At 37.3% G+C, this 26,959-nt stretch overlaps 1 protein-coding gene across 3 annotated transcripts in view; it reads left to right on the top strand.

Annotated features, from left to right (window-relative positions):
• Window positions 1-26,959, top strand: part of MGAT5 (alpha-1,6-mannosylglycoprotein 6-beta-N-acetylglucosaminyltransferase) — a 134,102-nt gene that overhangs the window by 95,559 nt on the left and 11,584 nt on the right. For all 3 annotated transcript variants that reach the window (XM_034061682.1, XM_034061681.1, XM_031053070.2), the window contains exons 10-15: window positions 1,537-1,670; window positions 5,341-5,474; window positions 13,885-14,034; window positions 21,771-21,917; window positions 24,891-25,007; window positions 25,848-25,922. In XM_034061682.1, coding sequence (XP_033917573.1) covers window positions 1,537-1,670; window positions 5,341-5,474; window positions 13,885-14,034; window positions 21,771-21,917; window positions 24,891-25,007; window positions 25,848-25,922 — 757 coding nt within the window. The remainder of the gene's footprint in view (window positions 1-1,536; window positions 1,671-5,340; window positions 5,475-13,884; window positions 14,035-21,770; window positions 21,918-24,890; window positions 25,008-25,847; window positions 25,923-26,959) is intronic.

Genomic DNA, 26,959 nt, shown 5'->3' with positions numbered 1-26,959 from the left:
GTGAAGATTAAAAAAAAAAAAAGAAGTAAATTTTCTCTATTTGTACTTTCAAAGACAAAGGTGTCATTTTCATATGAGAGTTTAAAGGTTGCTGGTTGGTGGTTTGCTTTTTTTCCTTTTTTAATAGATACTTTGGAGAAAAGAGACCATGTAAGAAATACATATACATGTATTTTAGGGACTAAATTCTTTCATCTTTTAAATCTGAAAGATGGCTGGAGCTAATCCTTTCACCTTTTGGGGGCTAAATTCTTTCTCATTTTAAAGCCAAACTCCTGGAGTTTTACTGAACCTAATATATATTGGTTTGGAGCATGGGAAGTGGTGAAGTCTGGGAAGTATAGCCATTTTTAATAGTAACTTTTGTAGCTTCCTCCATTCTCTGCCACCATAAGGTTGTGTCTCTTCCTTGGCACATGCAAGCCCAGTGATAAAATGTTCTGTGATGAGAGTTCAAATCTTCATAATATAGTGGCACATAGTGTAGGAACAAATCCTATACAGGTTTTTTTCCTGAAAATTGTTAAGGAGGGCTGAAGAATGGTAGGGTCAGCAGCTTTGGAGCCATATAATCCAATTAATTTGCAGTGTAGCCAGTGATCAGTACGATGGCCATAAGGTTTGGCATAAAGGTTTGGCAGGCTGCATTTTAGAAACACAATTTCTAGAATCTGTATGCTAGAATGTGTGCTGCCCTTTTCATACTGAGACTTTTTCTGCCTTTCATGTAATATGGGCCGTTTTTTGAAAGGTGTTCATAAGTGAATTTTTGGGGTTTTTTCAAGGAATTTGAAGGAGCGAAATGAAGGACTGAGTGTGATTCTTTTCGCTGCAGACCCTTTGTAGTCCAGCACCAAGGTTTCTCTCAGTTGTGTACTGTTTCTTGCACACATTTTTCAATACTGTTTCTTCAGAAGTCTGTGACAAAGTGTTTCATAAACAAATGGTCTGTCTGGCTGTAAATATTCAGCAAATTAAACTGTCTTCAGTGCTTCTCTAGTGGGTATAATTGACCGAAAAGTCAGTCAGAACCTGGAGACTGAATACAGTTGTCTAAACACAAAGTAATGTTCTACTCTGATCTTCTTGGTATGCGACCCTTAGCTGTTGCATTTGATTTCATGGTAATGAGGGAGAATATTAGAAAACAGATGAAGAATCCTCTCTTCTTCTGCCTAAATTCTGCTTCAGAGCCCCAGGAATGTAGGTGACCACAGTAGCATTCCCGTAAGCTCCCATAAGCTCTACTTGGATGTTAAAGTGTAACTTTGTTCTGTAAGAACAAAGAAACCCAAAACAAGCTTCAGGGCTGTTATTTGAATGTCTGATATATCCTTGAATTTGCTGATCATAATGTCTTTGTGAATGTAATATGAACAAAAATGTTTGAAATTAAAATGTACCTTTAGTTTATAAAACATCCACAGTTGAAAATGCAAACAAAACACATTTTAATTTTCATAACTGTGTACACACACATATGCTTTATATATACATATAAATGTATACCTACAGTAAATTATTGCTCTCTTTTAGGTGTATGCTAAGAGTTTTGGATTCCTTTGGAACTGAACCAGAGTTTAACCATGCCCATTATGCCCAGTCAAAAGGCCACAAGACACCATGGGGAAAGTGGAACCTTAATCCACAGCAGTTTTATACAATGTTCCGTAAGTATCCCTGTGTTTATAAATAATTTGAAGCTTTTAAAGGGAATACTGTCATTGAGAAGAACTTTTGTATTATGAAAGATAAGTTCATGGTTTAATAAAATGCAGCTTATTAAATGGACAGAATTGTGTCAGTAAGTGTCTGTAGACTATGCAGAAGCTCCGTTGTGCTTCGTGCAGCAGTTGGAAAAAACCAATATCAACTTAATATACATAATAGTAGGGAACTTTATTCTCAGGCTACCTGTGGGAAGTTGTGATTGTCTTTATATTCAAGTGTCAGTGAGTTAGCTTTTATTAATTTTGCCTTCTCAAATGCTGTCTATGGAGCAGTAGGGTCTTGACATATTTGCTAGATTGCATTTATATAAACTAAAAAATTATACATTTATAAACTAAAAATCTCACATTTCATCATGTTAAACTGAAGTTTGTAGCTGAAGTTTGTAACTATGTTATCTATGTTTCTTTTTGCTTTTTTCCTCTGACCAACTGAGCAGTGCAATTCCTTTGCTCTTTCTTTTTGCTCAAGATTAATAAACTAAAACTCAGCAAAAATATTTTTGTCTCTACATTTATCAAAAATTTTCACATAGCTTGTTTTCATCCTAAGCATTCATCCTGAGGTGGACTGATTAACCTTTATTTGCTAGCAGTGTACAAAGCTATTAGAAAACAAGTAGTAGATTTCTGCACTGTTTAGCTCTTTGAAGCATTGTTAAATAAAATTGCATACATCCAGTGTATATTGGATCGCATTAAATCATTACTGTTAAACCATACTGCTCTAGTCCCAATCCTTGACTTATTTGACTTTATGGCACTAGGTTCTAGAATCAAAGAATCTTTCTCTTGCATGTTGTAGTAGAGGTTCAAGTTTGTAATCTATGAAATATGCGGAAAGATTCACTACTGCCAGATAGCTTGATGTTAAGTGAAGCTTGGGTTATGCTTTTGTGTGCAAGAACTTGTCAGCCCAAGTCTGTAAGGAAACACTTGGCAGTGACCAGCTTGACTGCCAAAGTGTGATGGTGGTCCCTATCTGAGACTAAGGCCAGAGCATGCACTGTTCTCTCTCATCAGACTTCATAGTCAAGTCTTTCAAACTTTTCTGCTTTTCATAGCAGAAATATACATGCTGCTGTCTAGTTGACATGCTTTTGATTTCAGTTGCCCTGTAAAATTCTTGAGAGAGGCATATTTTGTCTGTCAACATTTGCTGTGCAAGTTTTTCCAGAGAAATATAAGTGAAGGTTGTTCAAAAGATAAAAGACTGCATTCACAGTTGTTTGGAAACAAGTAACAAAATGTGTGTTGGGGAAACTTAGAAGTGGTTGCAGAGTCTGTGTCTGACCATAGTAAGCAGAACTTGTGCCTGGATATGCATGGATAGATGTGATTTGGTATATTTATTGGTTTATGCTCTAAATGGAAAAGGATCTGAAAACTCAATATTTAAGTAATCCAGCTGCTGGGAAATTTGTGTGTGAGGTCCTGGTCAAGATAGCAGCAAGGGTGATGAGGCATTTGAGGAAAACAGTTAAATGAATACTTGTGGTACAGCTGTGTGTGTGCAGTTCCCAATCCCACTTCTTGAAATGCAGAAGAAACTAAATCTTCTCTATAGAGATCTCTGTCATGACAGCACAGACTACTGTTACAGTCTCTTGTTCAGAGTAAATCACTTCATATAATGGATTTTCAGAAGTGTATGACTGTATTGGAATTTCAATAAATAACCATTTCCAATTTTTACAACTAGAAATGACTGCAGCTTTTCCTTTACAGAAGTGGTAAATGGATTGCAGGCAAACTCATTCTGAAGCCATGAGTGATTCCATTGCTGTAGATTATTGAAGGGTTTTGCTGCTTTTTGTACTGCTGTAGAAGATTCAGCATGTTTTGTGATATTTAAAGTTTTGTTTCATTTTGTTTTTTTCTCTGCTGCAGAGGTAGCACCAATTTTACGAGGCTGTAATTAAAAGTGCGTGTTATGCATCAGTAAAGATTTTATGACAGATTTGAACCCTGGACAGTTTCCCAAAATCCCCAGACTCTTATTATGTTTTGAGAACTCTGATTATAAGGGCAGAAAATTATTACTGAGCAGCAAGAAAGCCATACTCAAGCCTGTGGCATATAACCAAATCCTTGACTGTTCTCTGAGCTTTCCAGAAGCATGAGGGTTTGGGGTTTTTTTGCCCCTTTTTATGTTACAATTTAAATTCTGTTATGCAAAATAAGAGTACTGGTACTCTTAAAACTGCATGATGTTGCTTAAAAATTTGAGTGCTTCCTGTCAGTGATGTTTGAGGCACTTAACTCCACCAGTTCTAAGTGCTAACTTTAACAAAAGTTTATTTTTCTTCTGAGTGAACTGCCTTGCCTGTCCTTTGAATGCAGTCTCTTATCCAAAATATGAAAGGATAGAAAAATGCCCCTTGTCAAGCATATTTGCAGTATGCTATTTGCTATGCTAAATCCTAAAATGTCCTTGGGTCTGAGTGCTTAGCAGTTGCTGAGGCATTTTCTTATGAAAAAGAGTAATTGTCATTTGTAAGACTAAATGTAATGGCAGAAGGAAGCGTACACTGTGTATGGTTTCTCTGTTCTACTGCATTATCAAGCTGGCTGATTTCAGGAATCAAGCGAAGCCCTATAATTGCAATAGAATTTATATATAACCTTGGCTATAGGTTTAGCACTGCATGTATCGTAAGTGCCTGGGGCCATGTCTTTGGGTTGGGGTTTATTTATTTTATGGGGTTTGGGTCTTTTTTACTTTTTTTTCTGGTTTTTTTTGTTTGTTTGTTTGTTCTTCTTTAATAACTTTGCAAAATGTGCTTCGTAAGAATTTGTCAGCTTGTGGGCCAGAATTTAAAAGGGAGGCTTAAACAAAACAAAAAACCCCTTAGTTTTAATGGGCCTATAGATCTGTGTCTTTATAAGAGGAGGACAACAGCTAGTATTGCTGGATGTCACCACTGCAAAAAGACTAAGAGAGGCTACAAATAGTATAGAAAACTTAAGAGTAAGTTGTCTGTCCTTTGCATGAACTTTTTGTCTGGGTGCTGGATTAACAGCTGTTTTGCCAAGATAGATCTGAGTGAATTAGGCAGTGAAATTTGTGTTATTATCAGCATGGTGTGATTTGTAGGCTAGTAATGAGCATGGATAGGTAATAATGCAGTGAGTGGGGTGGTTCGTGTTAGCTCTTCCAATATGGGAGGTAAACCCAATAAATTTACTAGAATTATTTATGACAGTGAGCAACATATAGCTTTGTTAACAAGCATAAACCCAGGGTCTTATTAAATTGTTGGTATTGCATCTCTGAGATTATTAAACTGAGTTTCATCTGGTTCTCTTATCTCTAATAATAAAATAAAGCTCAGCACACAGAAAATCTTTATCATTGGCCTCAGTCCAGATACAGAATTTTTATTGTCAGAAATGAGCCAGAAAGTAACCGCTTACTTCAGGAGACATACGTAACAGGATTTAATAAGGACTTTATTGATAATAAAGCAAGCAAACATATCTCTGTCTATGAATGCGAAGTGATCTGTTAAATAATATATTCCTTATACCTATGTTTCTAACAATATTCACAGTTCTGTAACATTAACTGATACTTTAAAAGGTTTTGAATATGCTCTGTGTCTTACAGCTCACACTCCAGATAACAGCTTCCTTGGATTTGTGGTAGAGCAGCATCTGAATTCCAGTGACATTAAACACATTAATGACATCAAAAGGCAGAACCAATCTCTCGTTTATGGCAAAGTAGATAATTTCTGGAAGGTGAGTTTTCTATTTTCATACACTTGAGCAAATTTATTTTGATCAAAATCATAAAGCGACTTAATAACTCTACAACTAAATATGTGCTGCATTTTGAACGGAAAATTGTGTTTCACTAAAGACCCTAGAAGTGTCCAATCTTGTTTTATCTCCCCATAATAATATCAGAGCTTTATTTCTTAAATATTGCAATTTCTGTATTGTCTCACATCTGCAGAAGAGAGCTGCAGAATAACAGCTATGAGGTTTGGTCATATTTTCACCAAGTACATTGTGTTGTTAAGCTCACAGTAGCCTCTGTTTCTTGTCCACTGTCCTTTTCTGGATATCCTTCTTCCTGGCTGCCACACCTGGGAGTGTGTGTCTCATGCAGTTTCCAAAGAAAAGGGATTTACTAATAATGGGATTTCTTCCAAGTAACTGCTAGCTTTGTGTGCCCACATGCATTGTATGTATGCCATCCCTTCTGCCTAAGACCCTATTCTAAGCCACTTGTCAACTGAAAAATGAGCTGATCAGTACATGCTGTGCCATACATAGGACCAAGCAATATGACAGTGTGAGAGCATCCATGTCTCACATTTTCTTTCTTTTTCTCTTCATTGGCTTGAGACTATCAATCTTGCAGTTTTCTGAACCGCAGAAGCAACATTTAGTCTGATGACTGTGATTATACAGAATAAATTCTTGAAAACTGTTAGCTACAAGTAAATGGTCCATCTGTGAGACAAAACAAAATAAAAACTGAAAAGAAATGGGAGAATGTTGCCATTAGTAGCAAAAAGAGATGAATGCTTTTTTGGCCACTGTGCTGAGAAAAATAGGTATGTTAGCTCTCAGGTTTGTATTTGGGCTTACTCTGCTAAGCCATGTGATCTGTGTCTTGAAAGGATATTTTGCTTTGCATCATGGTAAATACGTGACAGTTACTCTATTTAGCTTATGGTATAGTATGTCCCCATCTGCATTATTCTGTCTGCAAAGCGGTGGAGCAGAGCTGGGGTCCTTTCTTTCAAGTCTTTCCTAGCAGAGGCTGTTATACGTGGAGTTGCTGATCTCATTATCAGTCTCTTAAGAACAGTTGCATGTAATAATTATCTGTACTTCCTGACCTGATTTGCAGTGCATATCAGCAGAACAACCTGTTGAATACTAGTTGGATTTAAGGAACAAGATAGTTGCTTAGTCACCAGGGTTTTTTTTACTGACATATATGTCTTTCTCACTTTATTCTTTTCTGCATGAATTCGGAACTGTATGCCCAAAGAGGAGATTTTTGATTGCCTAGCCTGAGATTCTTTATGACACACAGGATATTCATGGGCTTATTAAGACGAAAACATGTCTTTTTTGAAAAGAACATCCAATCTTAATTTTTAAATAGCACACAATGGAAACCCCACTATTTCCTCTGGTAACATCCTCAAATAATTGCCTTCTCCCTTAAGACTTCGTTTTATGTCTAGTACAGATTTCCAAATGGTAATTTCCAGTCACTGGAGAAAATCCAGTAGATTTTGTCTGCTGGACTTATGATGTATCTGTTCTGTTTCCCTATAGGAAATAGGTTAAGTTCAAAGTAACCCATAGTGGTCTCCTGAAAAGCTTGTATATACTGAACCACTGAGAATTTTGTGCTTTCTCATCTTTAAGTGTTCTCATGTGTCTGAACCTTTAAAAGATTATTCACATTCCCCTGGAAATGTGAATCTTAACAAAGGGAATGTGGGCAGTATCAGCATCAAAATCAAACAGGAAATATTATGTATGTATTGTTAGGCATACCCCCTTTTCACCATTAGGAGCTTGTGTTTAGACAACTTCCCAACTTTTTTAAACTAGTGCTTGTCAAGTCACTGCTCTTGTTTCTGTCAGTATTGTCTGTCTTCTTTCTTCCAAGATGTATGACCTGCCTGTATTAAAATGCTCACTGTATGCTTGTAACATCAAGTGTGAAAACTGTAACTTGCAGATTGTAACTGTAGTCATACCCATATGCACTGGTACATAACGTGCAGTCACCATAGATAGGCTTTGAATCAGTGACAGAGCGGGATGTCTCGGAGTGATAAAATCCAATTCTTGTGATCAACAGAAAACCTGAACTAATCTTGTGTCTGTGTAATTTGCTTATTTCGTGTCTCCTTCATTTTTCCTGTACAAAGCTCTTTTCATCTGCCAACATGGCTTGTATGGAACTAGACTAATCTATTTATCTTGCTCCTTTTCCTTATATTGAACATGGCTAATTAATGAAAAGTGTAATCTCCACAGAATACATGTGTCACTGCTGGAGCTGATCAGTTATTAGTGAAGCACAGTGTGTGGGGGGGAGTGTGTTCCAGTCCTCAGGCTAAGATGCTTTTGGGGAATAGCAGTTGCAAATAAATTGTTTAATTTTAAACTGAGGAGGTTGAAATGAAACTAAGGAATTGCATAGAGCCTCTTTTTCCCCTGGCGGTGGGACTAGAATAGCTAACTGCCATCTAAATTACTTGCCATTTCATCTTGGCTAGAAACCCCCATGTTTGCAGCTCTGGTGCCTGGCTAGGCAGAGTTGGTGATGTTAGCCCAGCCCACCAACCTAATCTGCATACACTAACCAGGTTATTGTAGCTAGAGAATTATGGATTACTTAGAGACAGTGCTTGGTCTTCCTACATCATTCAGTGGGGCTAAACTCTGGTATGAACATGATGAGTAACAGGAGAAGGAATATGGTGATGACTTCTGTTGGCATTTCTGGACACAGGAAAAATGTCAGCCTGTGACCTGAGACCCCATTCACCCCATGTTACAGTGGGAAAGTCTGGGTACATCTTGCAGGAGGTCAGGAAGCATGTAAGCTGCTGAGACTGTAAGATACATCTTGTTAACTTCCTTCTGATAACTAGATCTGTCTTAAGTGGGTTAAGGATTACAGTTAGGAGTCTCTAAAGAATTTAGCAATATTTCTAAAGGTAACGCTTAAAGGTAACCTACCAAGAGTAACTATTTGCCAAGTTTTGGATGTGTTTGTTGTAATCAAAAGTTTGGGGGGTTGTCTGGGATTTCTGGCAGTACTAAGGTATAAAGAGAGTCTTATCTCTGCCTAAGTGAAAAAGAAGGAATGAATAAAATGTGAGTGAAACCCACAATGCTCTCCATTATCAAAATTGGCTTTAATTACAGAACAGTTCAATTAAAAGGGAATGTTTGAAGCCTTTCATGTCATCTTAGCTCCTGTTGCAGTCTAAGTTTTTTCTTTGTTCTTCTCCCTGCAACTTCCTGTCATACCATTCCAGTACTTCTACCCTTAAACCTTGAAATAAAAAAGAGTCAAGATTCATTTTATAGTATTTGCTATTTCTTTTTTTTATGGGATGCTGTGGCAGAAGTCAGAATTTGCTTGTTTCAGAAAATAGCCATCAGTGCATAGCATGCAGTTGTATGATCACTTCTTTGAGCTGTTTTTAAAATATTTATATATTTAAAGGCAAAATAATGTGTGAGTTTGTTGCTAATAGCCTTGACAAGATGGGCATTCTTTTTACACATACACTGTCCGTAAAACAGGCTATGAAGAAATTTCATTTGTTCTCAATGGCAAAGTACGTAACCAAGGCTGTTCTTAATATCTCCCCTTTATGGCTCCATGTGACATATGTAATTTTCCCATCATATGCCCTCTTGCATAGAGGTAGAAAATGGTTTATATGGTTATATAGTTAACACTTTATTTAAATTTCAGAGAATTTCAGTGTGGAATTCATACTTGCTAGTCACGAGTCACTGCATCTTGTCCAGATCCATTTATAAATTAAGTACTCTGCATTAAGTACTCTGCAGTTAGCAGTTTGAAAGTTTTATAGTTGAGCTCCAAAATCATCTACTCCTTGTGATTTACTATTCTAAAACTAGTACAGTTAAACACTGTATCCATTTAAGTGTCTTAATATTGTAGTTTGAATTCTGAAGCGTTTGTGCTTTTTTCCAGTTCCCCAGTGGAATGGGATTTTCATTATTCAGGGATGTCTTGAGAAGTCTTTGAGAGTGTGACAGTTCTTGGAAAGAGAAAGCGGTTTTCCAGTCTTATGTTTTGTGTCACAATGTCAGCTGTCATACATTGCATATACACTGGATTTTGGCTTACCATGGACTCGATGCTTTAGCAAATAATCACCAAGATGTTAGGATTTCTAGACTTAACAGTGTGCATTTAGAATATACACAAAGTTTGGATCTCAATGCATCATGTTTCTACAGTGTATTTTTGTAGCTTTTATAATTAAATTTTTCACCCACCAAACTTAAAAATATCATCACTTCAGATTGTCATCTTGTCAATATTGTCCTAGAGGGGACTTATCAGACAGTTGTAATTTGATTTCTTTGATGAGAAAGACCTTATCATGATGCTTTTAAAAGTAGATGGAAATAACAGACAAAGAGTAATAACAGTTCTGCAGTCAGTGATCAACAAAAAGTACTTTCCTGAGTGGCACGTTTATTGTAGCCACTGAAAAATTGTTTCAGAAAATGTTTGTGTAACTGTTACTGTTACATTTCCTTTTGATTCTCAGGAGAAATTAGTTGTTTTTTTTTTTGATGTGGCCTTTCATACTCAAAGTCTAGATTTGTAGCATGAATAGCAGACAGATAGAGGTGAACAGTACAGTCTGATACAAACTCTGCAGAGAATGCTGATTTTGTATTAAATACCCAGCAGCCCACAGTCTTTTTTCTTTGAATTCATTTTGGAGAAAGTAAAAATCTGATGTTTACTGTCAAATGATTTAAGATAAAAGTTGTATCTGCACCCAAGCAAGCAAGGAAGTGGATTAACAGTTGAAGGAACATTGGTATTTTGCAAATCACATTTCTTGATTTGCCTTTCTATTTATAAATGCCATATTTATTCTTTCTCATTTTCTAATTCAACAGGTTTAATGTTTAGAATTGAATTATGTGTTCTGGTTACTTTTGTGAAGTAGGTTATTACAAGACATACTTTCATGATCAGAAATAACGTTTTTTTACAAGGAATGTGGAAATTCGGGACTTAAATGAAAAAGTAGACAAAAGTTACTGAGATTTGTGTAGGGTATAAGGTATTTTGCTAATGGTATTTTTATGGTACTTTATATTTTATAAAAGCAGTTACTTTTGACTCAAGGTGTATAAGGGAACAAAGGAGTGTTGCAGATTGTGCTTTCTGAATTTTTTTGGTTGGTCTTTTTCTGGTTTCCCTCAGGAAGAAAGACTTTTAGAAAAATTTTTGTACAGGGAACAAAGGGAAGATACTGCTCTCGGTTCCAATGCTTTAAAAATCTCATTTGATTAAAAGAAAGAGGGTCACCCTTTGTGGGATGAAAGATTTCTCTCAGCTTTTGTGCAGTGGGCGCTTTTTTCATCTTTTTACTCTTGTGGTTTGAAAACTGATTTTTTTTTTTTTTTTTTAGCATATTGATCCCTTTACTTGTGCCTATCTATATATAAGGTTTCCTTTGTGAGAAAAAACTGTTTCTACATGCTCTATAACAGAGTCTATCATAGTTACCCAGTCTTGTTGAGGTGGAAACCTAGCAATACCCTTTAGAAGCCCATTATTTTCTTAATAGATGGACAGATTGATGCTCTTTGGCATACTGAATGTTTTATCTCTGGTTTTATTAAGATTATGGATTGTTATTTCAACGTTTTGTTCGCACTTTCAGAGTTCCTTAAAACATGCTGAATTCATCAGTGCTTTTGCTTTGTTTTCCTATATCGTATTGATAAGTTGTATATTGATGTTAAATATAAAATTTAATTTATATTAATTAATTTTAATTTAATAGTAATATTTCTAACATACTTTTGTAACCATAAGAGTTTAAGCAAAAGCCCTCCTGCACCTGAAAAATACTACTGTAAATACAGCATGAAAGCCTGTTCTTTTCATCCTGTCTTTATATGTACTCCTTTTTTTGTTTTTTTTTTTTAATCCTGTGTTCCCCATTTTGTAGCAACCAACTGCTGGTACTTGTATAGATGACAGGTGGATATAGTAGGAAGATTCAGTTATTTACAAGATGATTTGGGGAATACTTTGGGCTAAATTCAAGGACTGTTGTATTCATAAAAGAGTGTTTTCAGCAGAATTTAGGCATTGAACTTCACAATAACACAGATGCTTCTCAGAATCCCACTAGATTTTTATTGGCATCACATGTAAATAGAAGCCCCATGGAAATGTTACATTTCTTTTGGTCCATTTTATATTCTTCTTGAAAATAACCTAATAAAAATAAGATGGCAGCAAGGTCAGTTCAGATCAAAGATTTATGTAGTCCAGTATTCTGATTCCAAAGACAAGTAAAACTTGATGTGTAAGGAATAATGTGAAAACAGTCGTGTTTCACAGCCACCAGAGACAAGTGGCTCATGGATTTCTTAAGCCAAAATCTGTGCATCTCTGTTCAGTAGTGATTCATGGATTTTTCTTCCATGACTGCTTTTTGAACAAATATAAAATCTTCAACAGTCCTATAACAAAAAATGCCCTTTCTCAGGAGCTGTTAGAAAAAATGCAAAGACTAAATAATTTTCATGTCAAATATTTCAGAGTAGGTAAATAAAAAAATGTGAAATTATCACTGAAATCATTATAGTAAGTGCAGTTTTAGGTGATCCTGGTTTTGTTCTTTCTAGCTGCTTGCTTCTTACGTTTTTTCTTGAGTTGGAGTGCCTTCATGTCATCAGTTTGTGTGTCATGAGCCAATAAAATGTGAGACAAGTGCATTAGTGTGCTTCCTATAGTCAGATTCTGTCAGCAGTACATGTTGCTCGAAGACCCATCCAGCCTGGCCTTAAATACCTTGAATGAGGCATCCACAGCTTCCCTGGGCAACCTGTTCCATTGCCTTACCACCCTCACAGGGTAGCACTTCTTCCTTGTATCTAATCTAAATCTACCTACAGTCTACAATTTCTCCTGCACATTTGCAAAGACGAGGTTCTACAGTGGAATTTCTCTTAATAAAATATATGAGGTTCCCAACAGTTTCTCTTTATGCCACTTTACAAGTAGTGGGAGGAACATACCTTTCGAGGTTATTAAAATTTGAAGTAAAAGGAAAAATAAAAAATGGAGCAAGCTTTTAGGCTGGTTTTTTTTAATATATTGTGCTAATTAACAGTAAGAGCAGCCTTTCATCAAAATAAGAAGGCACATTTGTCTCCATTTGTTGGTACTTTTATGTTGGCAGTTTTATGTAATACTTAGCCCCGGACATTGTCTAACTGGTGCAGTCTTGGCATAGCAGTCTAACTCATCACAAACAGTATCACCAGTAGAGGAAGATAAAGCTAGAAGCTAGTTGTTATGTGACATCAAATACCTTGTGTATGTGAATGCAGACTGGTAATTAACTTAGCAAGGAAGTTTTAAGAAGGGGTAGTGTTCATTCAGCTAGGGCTGATACCTTAATGCACCTCCAAGGTTTGAAAAGACAGGATTTCCACTGGTCTGCTCACCCTGTGAATGAACTTCAGTAGAATTGTTGGCCGGCTTTCATTCAGGGCTGTGGAGGAAATGTGTACAGAATTTACATGACAAAAAATACTGAAAGTAGAATTATAAAAAACTCACTTGCTGCCAAGAAGTACGGGAGCTTGTTGCCTGATTTTAAAGCTATTACTATGGGTATGTGCAAATATTGAAGGAAAGACTTTCTGATCTGTGTTGCATACTGCCTGTAAATACAAACTACGGCTAATTGCTTTTGGAATACCAGTAGTCTTAAAACTAAAAAAACATATGGCATTGAAAATTAAAGTAATTCTTGTTTGCAAACTAGGATGGATTTTGTTGGTTTGGATTTTTGTTTTTAATGCAACTCTTTTCTGGTTCTTTTCCAAAATGCCTTTAAAACTTGAGGTAAATGGAATATTTGTAGATATGGGACTCAGTTGCTAGGTATTTAGATAAAGATGTGTATTCAGTTATTCACTTGGCAAGACTGTATCTTACTAAGGTGAGAGTCACCCTTTCTTCGCAAAGAAGATAAACAATAATTATTTTGCATCTCTGACAAACAGAGTGAAAATTTAATATCTCAGAATGAGGTTTTTTGTATTTTTAGGCCAAGTATTATTTAGGCATGCTGAGATTACAACTGTCCAATGGTGACCTGGGTTTTGTCCACTTAGAAATTAACAGGACCTTGGTACTTATTTATACCTATACTATGAATAAAAAAGATGCAGTTTTCTTCCTGTCTGTTATAAAACAAAATTAATAATGTAATGAAAGCTAGAAATCATATAAGAATGGCTGACTTCTCTTTCTGGCTTTTGTGGTAAAGGAGATGAAAAGACAGCTGTGTTTGAACATTACTGCTTGAAAAGCATAAATTAGACTGAACATATCTTATCGTTGCTATTACAGGATAAGAAGGCTTACCTGGACATCATCCACACCTATATGGAAGTCCATGGAACTGTTCATGGGACAAGCACCATTTATATTCCTGGCTATGTAAAAAACCACGGCATACTCAGTGGGCGGGATTTGCAGTTTCTACTGAGAGAAACCAAAGTAAGTTTGTCAAGAGGGAGTAGTGGCAAAAATAGCTACAGACAGACAGTATCTGAAATGCATGCTTTTCACCTCCTACAACTGAGCTCCTAATTTAAGAGTATTAGAAAAATAAATTAACAAATGGAAAGGAGCTTAAGTTGTCTTCTGCTAAGAATATGTTTTCCCTTGTGTCCATGTCTTGTGGATTGACAGCTGTTATTAGAAAATTTTGATGACAGCCTACAGTCACAGACACATTTAAAAACCAGCTTGAAAAATTTGTATTTCATTTTCTTAAATGTGATATTCAGATCAAGGAGATTATCAGCCGAGAATGTGCTTTGTTTTGCAATCCCTGATGTGAAAATCAGGTAATATCTGACAGCTGTGCAGTGGGCATGCTTGCTCTGCCCTACCAATGACTTTAACCTGGAGCAACCCTACTCTCTGGGGGAGAAAAGAAGAAAAGTAAGCACTTAATTCGTCATTCAGATCCTTCCTTCCTCTACTGCAGTGGTGCAGAGAGAGTGAGCAAAAGAGTGTGCTTTTTGTGGTGTACTTTGCCTGTGACCTCATAGTCAAGGGAACTCAAGATAAGGGACACTATATAGACTGAAATAAATCAACTTTTGTACCCATAGTTAGAATGCTTTGTGGTGTTTTTCTGTGCCATTCCCATAATCTTTGTGGCACTTTACAACATCAAAACACTTTAGCAGAGTTATTACATTTAAATAGGATGTTTAACTTTCAGTTGGTGAAAGAACTGATTTGTGTGTTTACAATTAGCAAACTGTGTGGAACTGCAACACTTACTCCCCATTGTTGATAGTTCCTTGCTGTGCACTTCTACAGAAGAATCTATTAAAAAAGGAAAAGGAAAAAGCACCTCCCAGCCTTCCCACATGACTACAGAGATCTCCGTTTTGAAATATTTGGGAAAATGATGGTAATTTGACATCTCTGTTGGCAAATTTGCCAACAGTGACAGCTGTTGGTGAATTATGACTTTTTAAAGGCAACCACTGTGTGTATGTACTTGATGCATACAGATACACATTGTTGCAGATTAAAAAGTCAACATTTACCTTTGTCACAGATACTACTGAGATTACACAGCTCTTGCCTGTGCAGAGCATGAAATCACGGTATTAATCATAGTACTAACGTGGGAAGAATATTGACATTTTAATAACCCCAAGCACAAACAGTGACTTCCTTCTGGGGGAAAGAAAAAGAAAGTGTTTGATTCACTGAATAGTAAAATAAGCTCCCGAACTTCCTATAGAGTTACTGAAGTCCTTACAGTTTAATGTTCATTATAACAGTTACACTTGACTGAGCCTTCCTCTAATTCTTTATCAGTCATCTTACATGAATTACACTAAAGAGCTTGATTTTCAGTATCAAATAGATAGCATATCTAGTTGTTATTGGTCATATTTGCTGTGGTCTAAGATGCAGTGTAAAAACACTGTCATTTTAGGACAGATTCCAGCCAATTCATGCATACAATGCAGATCAGCACAGTGCAGTCATATGGGGTTTGTGACACTGGAAGTAGCCAGACTAATTTCACTCAGTTTTCAGCTTCTAATTGCAGTATCAGGTAGAAGATACTGTCTTGTGATTTTGAAGTTCTCCTGAGCTCAGTGAGTTGCTTATTTTTCACAAATTACATTTTTGTGAAAAGCCTGGATTTACACTGTGCTGTTTTTAGTCCTACAAGCAGTTTAGCTTTTAATGATTTTCTTTACCCTTGTGCATTGTTTTGGGGTTGTTTTCTTCGATTCCTAACACTGAGGGAAATCCTTTGAGAATTTATTGCATTTCTTAGTAGATGGCACTGAGAAACACATCAATGTGTTTCAGACCCTTGTATCAGGAAGCCAGTGTTTTTATCACATTATCTTTTTGGTAGAATTATTCTTAATAAACTTTTTTCTTTAATTAAGTCCTCAAATGGTGTTTTCAGGTGGCTTTTCTGAGCTTTGGTAGCAGATTTGCAAATGACAAAAGCAGTTTTCCTTTTAAGGAAATTATTTATTTGTGATACAGCCAGGCTAGCACATCCTTGACCTGATGATAAGCAGTTAAGTGTCCATCTGCTTTTCCTAATACTATTGTCAGGCAAATGGGAGTGCAGTGTATTTCTGATGTTGCAACAAAATGAAATTAAATATGGTCTGCTGCAGCATTAATCTTAGTTATTCTGTCTAGTACTGTTCTGTTATATCTAGTTTAACAGAAGAAGTAAAACAGCAGCATCCTAAGATTGAAAGTGGAAACTGAAGCCTTGGGTGATATGGTTTACTGTGAGGTGTTCCTGCCCATGGTGGGGGGGTTGGAACTAGATGATCTTAAGGTCCTTTCCAACCCTAACTATTCTGTGATTCTAAATTTACCATCTGATTTTTTGGACTTTCTCAATTGAAGGAGGATTTTGGGGTTGGTGTTTTTATTTGCTAGCTGATGCTTAGTATCTCTTAGGTACACCGGCTGTCCTGCCTTAACATATGGTTGCCTCTCAGTGTTGATCAACAGACACACTTGTTCTAAGTCTTCTTGTTGCCTGTACATTTAAGTTTCAGGTTTTGATATCCTGAGACAACACTTTAGTGTAGATTAGCATAAAACACCACTCACCTGTCTCTACTGGCCATCTGCTGCCTGTGTGGGTCAGTTGTGTTTATATCAAATGGATCATGGATTGAATTGCTAAAAGAAGTGCAGGTTTTTCACAAAAATCAAGCTGACTTGAATGGGAGCTTTGTGCCCTGAGGAGCCTCATATATGTGTGCCCATGTGTCCAGTGATGGTTAAGGACACTTTTTAATCATAATCACTTTAATCGCTAGGCAACATGACCAGAACCCCATAATGAATTTAGTTATGGGGTTTTGTCACTAGGCAATCAGTGTGCTGAAAGTACGTGAATAATCAGTCGTAACTCCAGGGCGGTAACATCTGTGGGTACAGTGCTCATTTGAACTATCTAGGCCTGCTGTGTGCTGTCTCCAAGCAGCAACCTTTGTCTTTAAGCTTCCAGAAACTTTCAGGTTTTTCTTAATCTAAACATATGTTTTGAGATGCAAGGGCAAGGATTGTCTTTCATTGCTTGTGATTTCACCATTGTGTTAGCAAGCGTTTGTTAGGTCAGCTGACATGATCTAAATAAGCCAGATCTAAATAATAATTTTTAAAATTCCACAGTTTGTTGTTCTCAGAAGTGTCAGTTGCACTGCTTCATTTTGCCCTTAGACAGCGATATGCTGATAGGTGACAGCTCTGTCATGATTCTTGATCAGAACTTTGCATTCCCAGAACGTATTTGGTCTTTCTGCAGTATAGGATGCAGTTACTCCAGTTACTCTCAAAAGCATGCAGCTGCCATTTCATTTTGGTGTGTGTTATGAAGCAGCACGTTTCCAAGTAAGTGTGTTTTCCAAGCAGGAGGGGGCTGTTTGAGATTCATCATGACTAGTTCAGCTGTGTAGTGCATGGCAAAACTGCAACATGTCAACAGTTCCTAATGAGAAGATGTAAAGCTATTCATCACGTCAGAGGAAAATAGGGTAGGCGAGCTGGCAACCTTCCTGCCAACTTACGTGGCTTCTTGCCGAGTGGGCAGCTGGAAGAGTTGGACCAGACTCTCTTGGAAGAACCACTACTGAATTCTTGAGAATATTCCGCCTTTTGAGACAGTTTCAGATACAACTTTGTACTTCTAGTCACTGTGAATTTTTGAGGGCATCCAAATTCTTTTACTAAGTGGAAGCAAACCCCTGTTTAGACAGTTTGGGAAAAATCCCATTGCCGGATTGGATTCATATTGTCTTTTATGAGATAATGCGTTTTTTCACTTCCACACACTTCACAAGATCATTGGAAAAGACATTTAATTAGTGATTCTTTTCTGAATTGTGTCAATCACAAAAGGACTTTTCCAGAAAGAATTTGATATTAATGAGAAGAATATATCAAGATAGTTAACCTTTGCTACACATCCCGTTCTGCAGTTCAGAATAAAATATGTAGTTTAGTCAGGAGGAATGCAAAAGTGGTGATAAACCTACCAACCCAACAGAGTAAATTAGCTAAAGTGCAGTAATGTTAGAGACTGGAGAGGAGAGGATAAACACTCCTGTTTCTGGATCTGTAGCATTTAGTCTCTGGGATATTAAATTGTTCTTTTAAATATTCAGCTACTCAGAATTACAGTCAGTGAAGTAAAACATTAACTCCTTATTTTATACTTTTGGCTATAATTTAGAAAAGCTGTTTGTTCAAATTCTCATTTTAATAATAGTCTGATCTGCTGCTGTAAACTCCACAAGTTAATTGCTTAGTGTCAACTAAGTGGTTTCCAAAAAATAAAAACTATACTATTTTTTAATGGGAGTTATTGTGAAGCACTTTTATATGTCAGAGAAGTCTCCACTTAACTCCTACACCATGAAAGGAATGTTTACATTATGATCGGGGAAGAATGGTGTCTTGGGAGGTCTGAGGCTCGGTGGCCAACTCAAAAGCCTGAGACTCCAAACCAGGGGTTCGGTTCTGTGCAAAGGCAGAAAAGGTTCCTGAGGAGCCTTTTGTATGAAAACCAAAGAATTGCTGCTTAAGGGTTTCACCACCTGCTTTGCTCAAGTTGGGCAAGTGAGACTGCAGATACGAAACCCCTTTTCTGATTGATGCAGACCTACAGGCACCGACACACCTTGGTAGTGACCTTACAAACAAGGAAATGGTTTAAAACAATCAAAACAAAACATGCTGCCATTACCATGATGATTTTACATCTCTACTTATTTGCTGTTATCTCCTTTAGACAGACTTTTATACAGTAAACTCCTCCTGGTAATCATCTTGTTATATGGGACGTTAGCAATAGAGTCCATTGTGTCATGTGCCCATTTAAAGCACTGTATGAAAAATCATGGTTTTAGTTTTCAGAAACACTTGAAAAGTGAGAAAAATGCTCATATAGAGAAAATGAAATGGTTTAAAGCACTAACCAGCCATTAAAGCATAAAGGAATTCTACTCTACATAGCAGTTCTGCTGCAGCTAACAAAGCAAGATCAGGGCTAAAATTTTGGACCACAGTGTCAAGTTTGGAGTTTTGTGTTATAGATTTTGCATAATAGAGCTTCAGCCTTCAGAGGCGAAGGTGCCTCTCCATGGTGGACTGTGTTACCAGACATAGTGTCCAGTAAGAGAGTACCCTAAAAACCACAGTCACCATCTTATGTGGTGGGGGCAACAATTTAGATCACAAAATCATGGAAACACAGTCTGTTCTAAATCTTTACCAGTTTGTGGGAGAGAGATTTGCCTTCCACACAGCCTCAGCTCTGCATGGATGCTTGCTTCCCTGGTACCTGAAAATTGTTGCCTGTTATTTCTTTTTTTTTTTTTTCCTTTTTTTTCTCCCAGTTCTTTTTCAATTAGTGACCTACAGCATTATGTTGCATGCTTTCAGGAATTGACAGATTGCTTTAGCCTTTCTGGAAATAACAAGCTGCGTGTAATTCAAAGGATTAGCAAATTAGAGCATCATAAGAATGAGTTACAGAAGTGACCTGTGTTCTCTAATGCTTGTTTTTTTGAACATAATGAATGTGACTTTCTTCAGGCAATTAAGATATTCCTCAGTTTTGATCTTTGTACCATACAAAAATACTAACTCCCTAACCAAGGAATGTTAATCAAGGGGAATTTTCAGGAGCAGGGTCTTGATTCAGTTGGGGAATTTCAGCTGACCTCATGGCAATGGGATGATGGAGAGTGATAGAAGATTTTGGAGGGTTGAAAGAAGGGGGCGCTGCGGGCCAGGCTGCAACCTCAGGCCAACAGGCAGCACACCCACATACACAATTCTAGCAACCAGACACATATTTCTTTCTTCAAAGGTATGGTGCTGCTTAGAGGTAAGGCTGGAAAATGAATGTGAAACAGGTGGTAAGCTATTTATTATAGATTAAGTGCTGACAGTGTGCTCTGTGCTGTCAAAACATAAACCCATGTTTCTTTCCCCATGGAGCTTCCTCCTAGATAAATAGACCAGTCAGACACAGAACTGTTCAGCAGTGCACAGCAGCAGTTTCTTTAAAAAGTGAAAAATTAAGCAAACAAACCAGCATTCTCCACATAACAGACAAACACAAGATCATAGGAGAATTAATACTTCAGATGGTTTTAATTGCTGGTTCTCAGCTGGTTTTCTGCCTGAACTAAGGCGTAGTTTAAATTAAAACCAGTATGTGTGCAGATTGCATGAAATGGTTTGATGTCTGTAATTCATTATTTTCAAGAGATTACCTTTCTTTAAATTAAGCCTCTTTTGAGATGAGATTTAAGATGTGTTTTTGCTGATTGGAAGGAAATATATCTTATGCTGTAGATGAAACCCAAATTCAGATAATCTAACTTTAGTGGAGATAGTCTTCCAGATCTTTTTTTTTTTTTAATCAGCCACTGTAAGATTTAAATCTGTGAGATAGCTGAGAATCTTTTTGAAATAGGTGACTTTTTAACCTGACAGTTGAAAACGAACAATATGCAGCTCTATGCAGTAAAAATTGCATGACCTCAACTATGCCAACAAGTATTAACTTTCTTTTTAAAATGAGCCAACTCGCAATTTGTACTGTTGCTGTCATGGGTCAGAGAGGATTGATACTGCAATGCCTGTCCACGACAATACTGACTACAGTTTTATACATCAAAGTTAAGATCAGCTTCTAGAAAGGGCCTTCAGTTTTGAATCTTTTGTTGCTAGGATTCACTTCTGTATTGCAGAAAATTGAATGCAGAATAGTATAATTTCATCTCTTGGAATATGTACGTCCCAAATACATGATCCTAATAGTTATGAAGATTGCTCTTTATTTTCTTGAAAAGAAAAAGGCAGTGTGTATATATATGTATATATACAATCATGTAACAGTGCTGAGAAATTACTGTTATAAATCAGAGCTTGTGATTCTCCCATTAGAGACAGACATAGAAATAAAGATGAAGAATCCTATATTTGATTCAGGGGGTTTAAATTATGTTGGGCCAGGAAAGGGGTCAAGATCCAGCTAAAAGCCAGACAATTCCGAAAAAATACTATATTTCTTTAGATTGGAGAAAAGTGCTGCCTTTTCTAGAGCACCTGTAATCTCGGCTGATACAAGAATAGCTTTGTGATGCCTTTTTCCTCCTTTGATACCTTGGAGGTGGTGTTGAACCCTGTGCGAGCTCTTGTCTTCAGCTGATGTTTGCTGCCATCTACCGTTTTAATTATAAGGCTTAATGAGTTTGCCAGGAGTATGTTCATGTTGGCAAAACCAGCAGGTTGGCTGATATGGGAGAGGGGGAAACAGTAGTGTAGCTGTTCCGTGAGGTTGCTGCAGTAAAACTTGGATGTGCAAGAGAGCCCCAGCAGTTCCATTTCAGCACCAATCAAACCACCAAATGACTCTTTTTCCCAAAAAGTAACTGAAAGGCTCTGTTGTTGCTTCAGCTCCACGAAAAGCCACCTCAGCTCACTACAGAAGATTATTGTCAAATGTGTTTTGCAGGACATTCCGTAACTGCTTGGGTAGGAGGGTGGTGAGCTGCTGAATTCCTCCCATTTTCTTCTTAATGTTCCTTTTTTTTTTTAGGCTGGTCCATTTAGAGTGCATTGTTGTTTTAAGTTGGCTCTTAACTGTCAGGTTTTGTAAAGAACAAAAATTAAAGCAGTTCCTGTTTTCTATTTTTCAGCTGTTCGTTGGTCTCGGATTTCCATATGAAGGACCAGCTCCTTTGGAGGCTATTGCTAATGGATGTGCTTTTCTAAATTTAAGATTTAACCCACCAAAAAGTAGCAAAAACACAGAGTTTTTCAAAGGCAAACCTACACTCCGTGAGGTAAGCTTTGTCAATCTTGATAATTTCTATATTGACAGTGATTGTGGATTTCTTTCTAGTAACACAATGCAGGAAAAAATCAATGTTCACAGTTTATGGCAAAAGCTGTGTAACTATTGTTTTCTTTAGCCATCAGTGGGATTGTCAGTCCTTATTTTTATAAGATAATCAAAATTTTTCATTCTTATGATTTTATGATCCAGACCTGTAATTGTCTTTTAGCTTGTTATTTGTTCAGGACATGAGTTCAAACTCATTCTCACAGCTTGCATCACTGACAAAGGCAATAATAATAAGGGAGGAAAAATCTGTTTAAAATTTCTCCTTGGGCATGGCACCTTTCAGAGCTTTTCTTCTATGGTTGTTTGACTGTTTGTCTCAGTTCCAGTTGTTCTGTGCCCAGACACTATAACTGGTGAGGCCTGAGGCCCAGTAAATAATCTGGACCCACCTAACTTTTAGTAGGAACTTTAGTGCTTGGAATGCTATGCTAAATGCCTTTGGCATGTGTCAGCACTAACAGAAATGCTGTGCACCTGACTTGCACAGAAAAATAATCCCTATTGACTGCTTAAGTAGAAAATAGTATAATGAGCACTCATCACAAATACTGCTGTGTTCACATGCTCTGCTGACCTGTGCTATGAGTAACCTTTTCTCTTAACTGGTTTTCACAACTGCATTTAGATCTGACTGCCAGTAATCCATCTGCTGGTTCTTTGGGATTAAGAAAGTTCTTAAATCCTTCTCTCAAGTTTTTTTTTTTTCAAGTGTTAAAAGAGAACAAAAAAAGCGTGTGTAGTTCTGCAAGTTGGTTATCCAGATGAATCTGAAGATAAAGTCTGAGTTTAACACTTTCATAAAGTAACCACTGCAAGTCACAACCTCTGTCCTGTTCTAAGTAGAATTTATTGGGCATTGTAGAGCTAATTGTTTCCCCTCTCCCCCCAAGATGAGATCCTGTAGTGAAGGCTGTACAAAAACTGGAAATCACAATTTGCCTTTTAGATCAGAAGTTGTTTTGTCTTAGGACATGATTTTGCTGAAGGAAAAAGGCAGGGAAAAAAGAAGAAAAAGTCACCTTCAAGCAGCTTCTTTTGTACCAGTATTTGTACCAATATCTCTTGTCCATTCGAACCCATTCTCCTCAAAAGAAAGACAACATTGTATGATAAATCTAGTTGAAATGTGTTCTTGGTGGGTGTCATTTCTTTCATTTCCTGCTTTGAGGAAGGAAGGAAGGAAGGGGGAAAAAAAAAACCTCTGAAATTCTGAAATTAAGCCTTGGCTAATTAAAGCATTTCAGCATTAGGAAATAGTCTTAATATTTTTGGTAAGTATAGATGCAGAATAACTGCTGCAATAAAAGTATGTTACTAGTTAGTTATTCTTAATACTTAAAACAGCTACCAGTCTGAGAAGTTCAGTTGTTTGTCTTCCAGATCAGATCTGGCTTGAATTTTGCTCTCTTTGTATGAAATGGTAGAGAAAGAGTGGTCTAAGGCATAATTCCTAAAGCTTTGTGGAATTTAAGACCGTGGTTTATGTTCCTATCTTTAAAGGTGAAAAAGTAGAAAGTTTTTATTGTTATTGAGAGCAATATGACTGTAGCTTCAGCCATCTGAAGTCCAGACATAAATACCCTGGGAACTCAGTCTTGGTAACCCAAATACTTTGGATCTTTGGACTGTCTGGAGGAATTTAAAATATGCCGATGGGAGCACGGTGCAGTGGGCTGCAAGTGAACGTGTGTAGCTGTCTGTGTGCAGGAGCATCCTGAGTTACTGCCCAGTATGTGCAGTCTTCCAACTAGTCTATGGACTCTCACCACCACACTGCCCTACAGGCAAAGGTGTAACCTGCACAGGAGCCCCCGGAGCATTGGTCTCAGAACACAGAATTCTGCTAGCTGATCCCATATTGAACTCTAAGACTGGCTTCTCTTGTCCACAAGCAAACTGCAATAGGCAACGGGGTTTTTTAAGTTCTTCCTTACCTTCACTTGAGGAAGAGGTCAAGTACTGTCTATGCCTGGTGCAGGAGAGGGTTCTTTCCAACAGACTGTCTCCTACCTAAGACCTTTGCACTGTTTAGATTTTACTTTGTGTCATGCATAAAAATTCAACTATATAAAAATTATCTACAAATAATCTGTCCCATAGGGTGTGGGGTTTCTAATTTTTTTAAGAAGCAATTGCTTTTTGAGGCTTGTGTGAAACACCCCCCTCTCTTCTCCAGCTTTTGCTTCCTCTCAGTGTGTTCATTCACATGTTCTCACTCCTGTCACAAAAATTTTGGTGCCATTGTGTGAGTTCTGAAAGCAGTCTCTGATACTTTTCTTAGTTATCCACTTGGGTATTTCTTGAATTTGTTTTCTCACAGAGTGGTGAGTAAAATATTTACAAGTTAACACTCTTATTGAGGACAAGGTTCTCTTGCACATCAGCACAAGTCAGAATTCATCCTAAATGATAGAATCACAGAATCTTGGAAATGGTTGAAATTTGAAGAAGAGGAAGGGTGAGGACATTGTCTGAAGGTGAAGCAGGGTGAGGATGACATCTCTTGAAGCCAGTCAGGCAGGTCTAACCAGGACTGCTAGCAATTATGGGTTACGAAAACAGTTGCTTTGTGAATGAGCTTCGGAGAGAAAGGGTCACATTGTAAGCGTGATTTCAGTAAGCATCAATTCTTCTGTGATGTGGGTCATTATGAGGATCAAAGCCACAAATTAGACAGGCACAAATGTTACTTGTGATCTTCATTATCTGATCTTCAGTTTTCCAGCTAAATTCACTCTCTAAATTTAAATGCAGAAAATCTGAAAGATAACCCAGAAGGAATGACACTGTTAGATTCTGGCCGTATACTTGCGTTATCCTAGCAGATTTCATCCAAAAGGTCTGATGAAGAGAGTGAGAGGGAAGGACATCTTGACACACTATTTTTACCAGTATAGTTTCTTCCTTTCAGTTGACATCTCAGCATCCCTATGCTGAAGTTTACATTGGGAAGCCCCATGTGTGGACTGTAGACATCAACGATCTTTCTGAAGTTGAGAAAGCTGTGAAATCAATTTTGAATCAAAAGGTGAGAAATGTATCCTCGGTTTGTCATCAGCAATTAAGGGTGCATTGTGTGCAACATGTAGAGTGCTCCTTAGTCTAATTAAAGCAGAGTGCTGCAATTTGGTAGGATATTGCGTGGGGAAAAATGTTATTATGTATCTGTGAAGTGTGATTATCATGGTTTGATTTAGTCGTGGGTATGTCAGGTTTTTACATGAAAAAATGAGCATGAGTGAATTTTATAGCAATGCGAATTTCATACATAAATGATACAGGAATCTGTGTTTTCTGTGCATTCAGTGAGGAGGTTTCCTTGCTGATTCTTAGGGCATTGTAGGATGTCCAAATACATGCTCAACTCTTTCGGCTGATTTTGTGGCATTGACATAGCTGCCACTGAGGCACTTGTGCACTTACAGTGTGGAATTGTAATGAGGGTGCTTCAAGGGCACACCTTGTGTGTGTGGGGGGGGGAAGTTTGAAGTAATTTTCAAAGGTATCACATTCCTTTTTTATCTTAATGTTTCATTTTTCACTTCAACTCCAGAACTGAAACTTAGTTAAAACAGGAGCTCTGAAATCCCTTAGGGTCTCAGGCTGGCTTTGTGTGTATTACTTTGCAGTATACCATGAGTTACCTTAAAATAATCACTGAGCAACTTTTATTGCCTTTACAACAAGAAAAGATCAGCTTAAACTGATGATGGTTTTGCGAAATTTTGACTTTTTAATGAGTTTATTTGGTTTTATTGTTGCTGCTTAGACTATAATGGTTTTGGAATAGAAGCTGCTACCACACAGCGCACCACAAAGCTCATTTAAAGAAAAAAACCTCTAACCTTAACACACTGTATTTCCACAGATTGACCCTTATTTGCCCTATGAATTTACATGTGAGGGAATGCTTCAGAGGATGAATGCATTTATTGAAAGACAGGTATGAACTTTTATTGTAGATGACTCTCGTTTTACGTTGGAAAGGGAGAACCCTCTCAAATTAAAGCATTCTTGCCATTCAAGTAAAAACAGTAGCTGTGCAGTCCTTGGCGTTAAATCAAAGCAGAAAAGCAGACTAATTTTGCAGTGTATATGTGACTTCTTTAATTGTGTACACACAGAAAAAAAAATTCGATCATGAGATACCACATAAATATAGAGATACATTTGTCGCAGGATTGCACTTAGGCTAAAGCCTCTGGGCAGATTTTTCAGGTATCTAGTTTCAACTGATAAAGTTTTAAATGGTTTGGAAGCCAGTTACTTAAAGGACTTTTGGTCCCCATGCATTACCACCAGCTGAGAGCAGCAGAAGACACTGAGTTATAGTAATAAACTGCATAGATTTCTGTGGGATCCTGATTTCTAGAAACTGTGTGTTTGCTTGGACTTCTGCCCAAGGCCATATCTGCTGCAGCACTGGCTCTGCCTTTTGTTCTAGCTGCTGCAGAAGAGAGATAGGAACAAGCTTTATCTCTGATATGCCAATTAATTGCCAGGATTTCTTTAAAACAAAATCACTGGACATACTTCTGTATCTGTATTTCTGAAAATGGATGATATTAAATACAGTAATAAAGAATTCAGGTCAGAAATGTAGTTAACATAACATAGCTATTTCCAGTTTCCTGACAATAAGCACTTTAAGCTTTTCGCTGCTGTATTGTTGACATAACTTTAAAAGTATCTCTGCTTCTTTTGATTCTTCTACTCGAGTTAGCTTTAATTGAGAGGTTTTGTCCACACAGGAAGAAGCGGAGCTCATTGTAAAGGAGAAAAGGAGACAATCTAGAGATAGTGCTTGTGGGGCAAACCCATTTCTTCTCTCTGGACCTCCTCCAAGGGCTGAGCCCTGGCCTGTACTGCCTGCTTCTCAGAAATAAATAGAGCATTGTAATTTTGTTCATTGCTTTGACTGATTGTCAAAAGCCATTACTGTTTCACAGCCCCCAGCATACTCGAGCATCATCATTAGCT

Source organism: Melopsittacus undulatus, chromosome 4 (assembly GCF_012275295.1).
Source record: "Melopsittacus undulatus isolate bMelUnd1 chromosome 4, bMelUnd1.mat.Z, whole genome shotgun sequence".
Taxonomy (NCBI): Eukaryota; Metazoa; Chordata; class Aves; order Psittaciformes; family Psittaculidae; genus Melopsittacus; species Melopsittacus undulatus.
The sequence above is the reverse complement of the archived record's forward strand: the minus strand, read 5'-3'. Positions and strand labels throughout refer to the sequence as shown.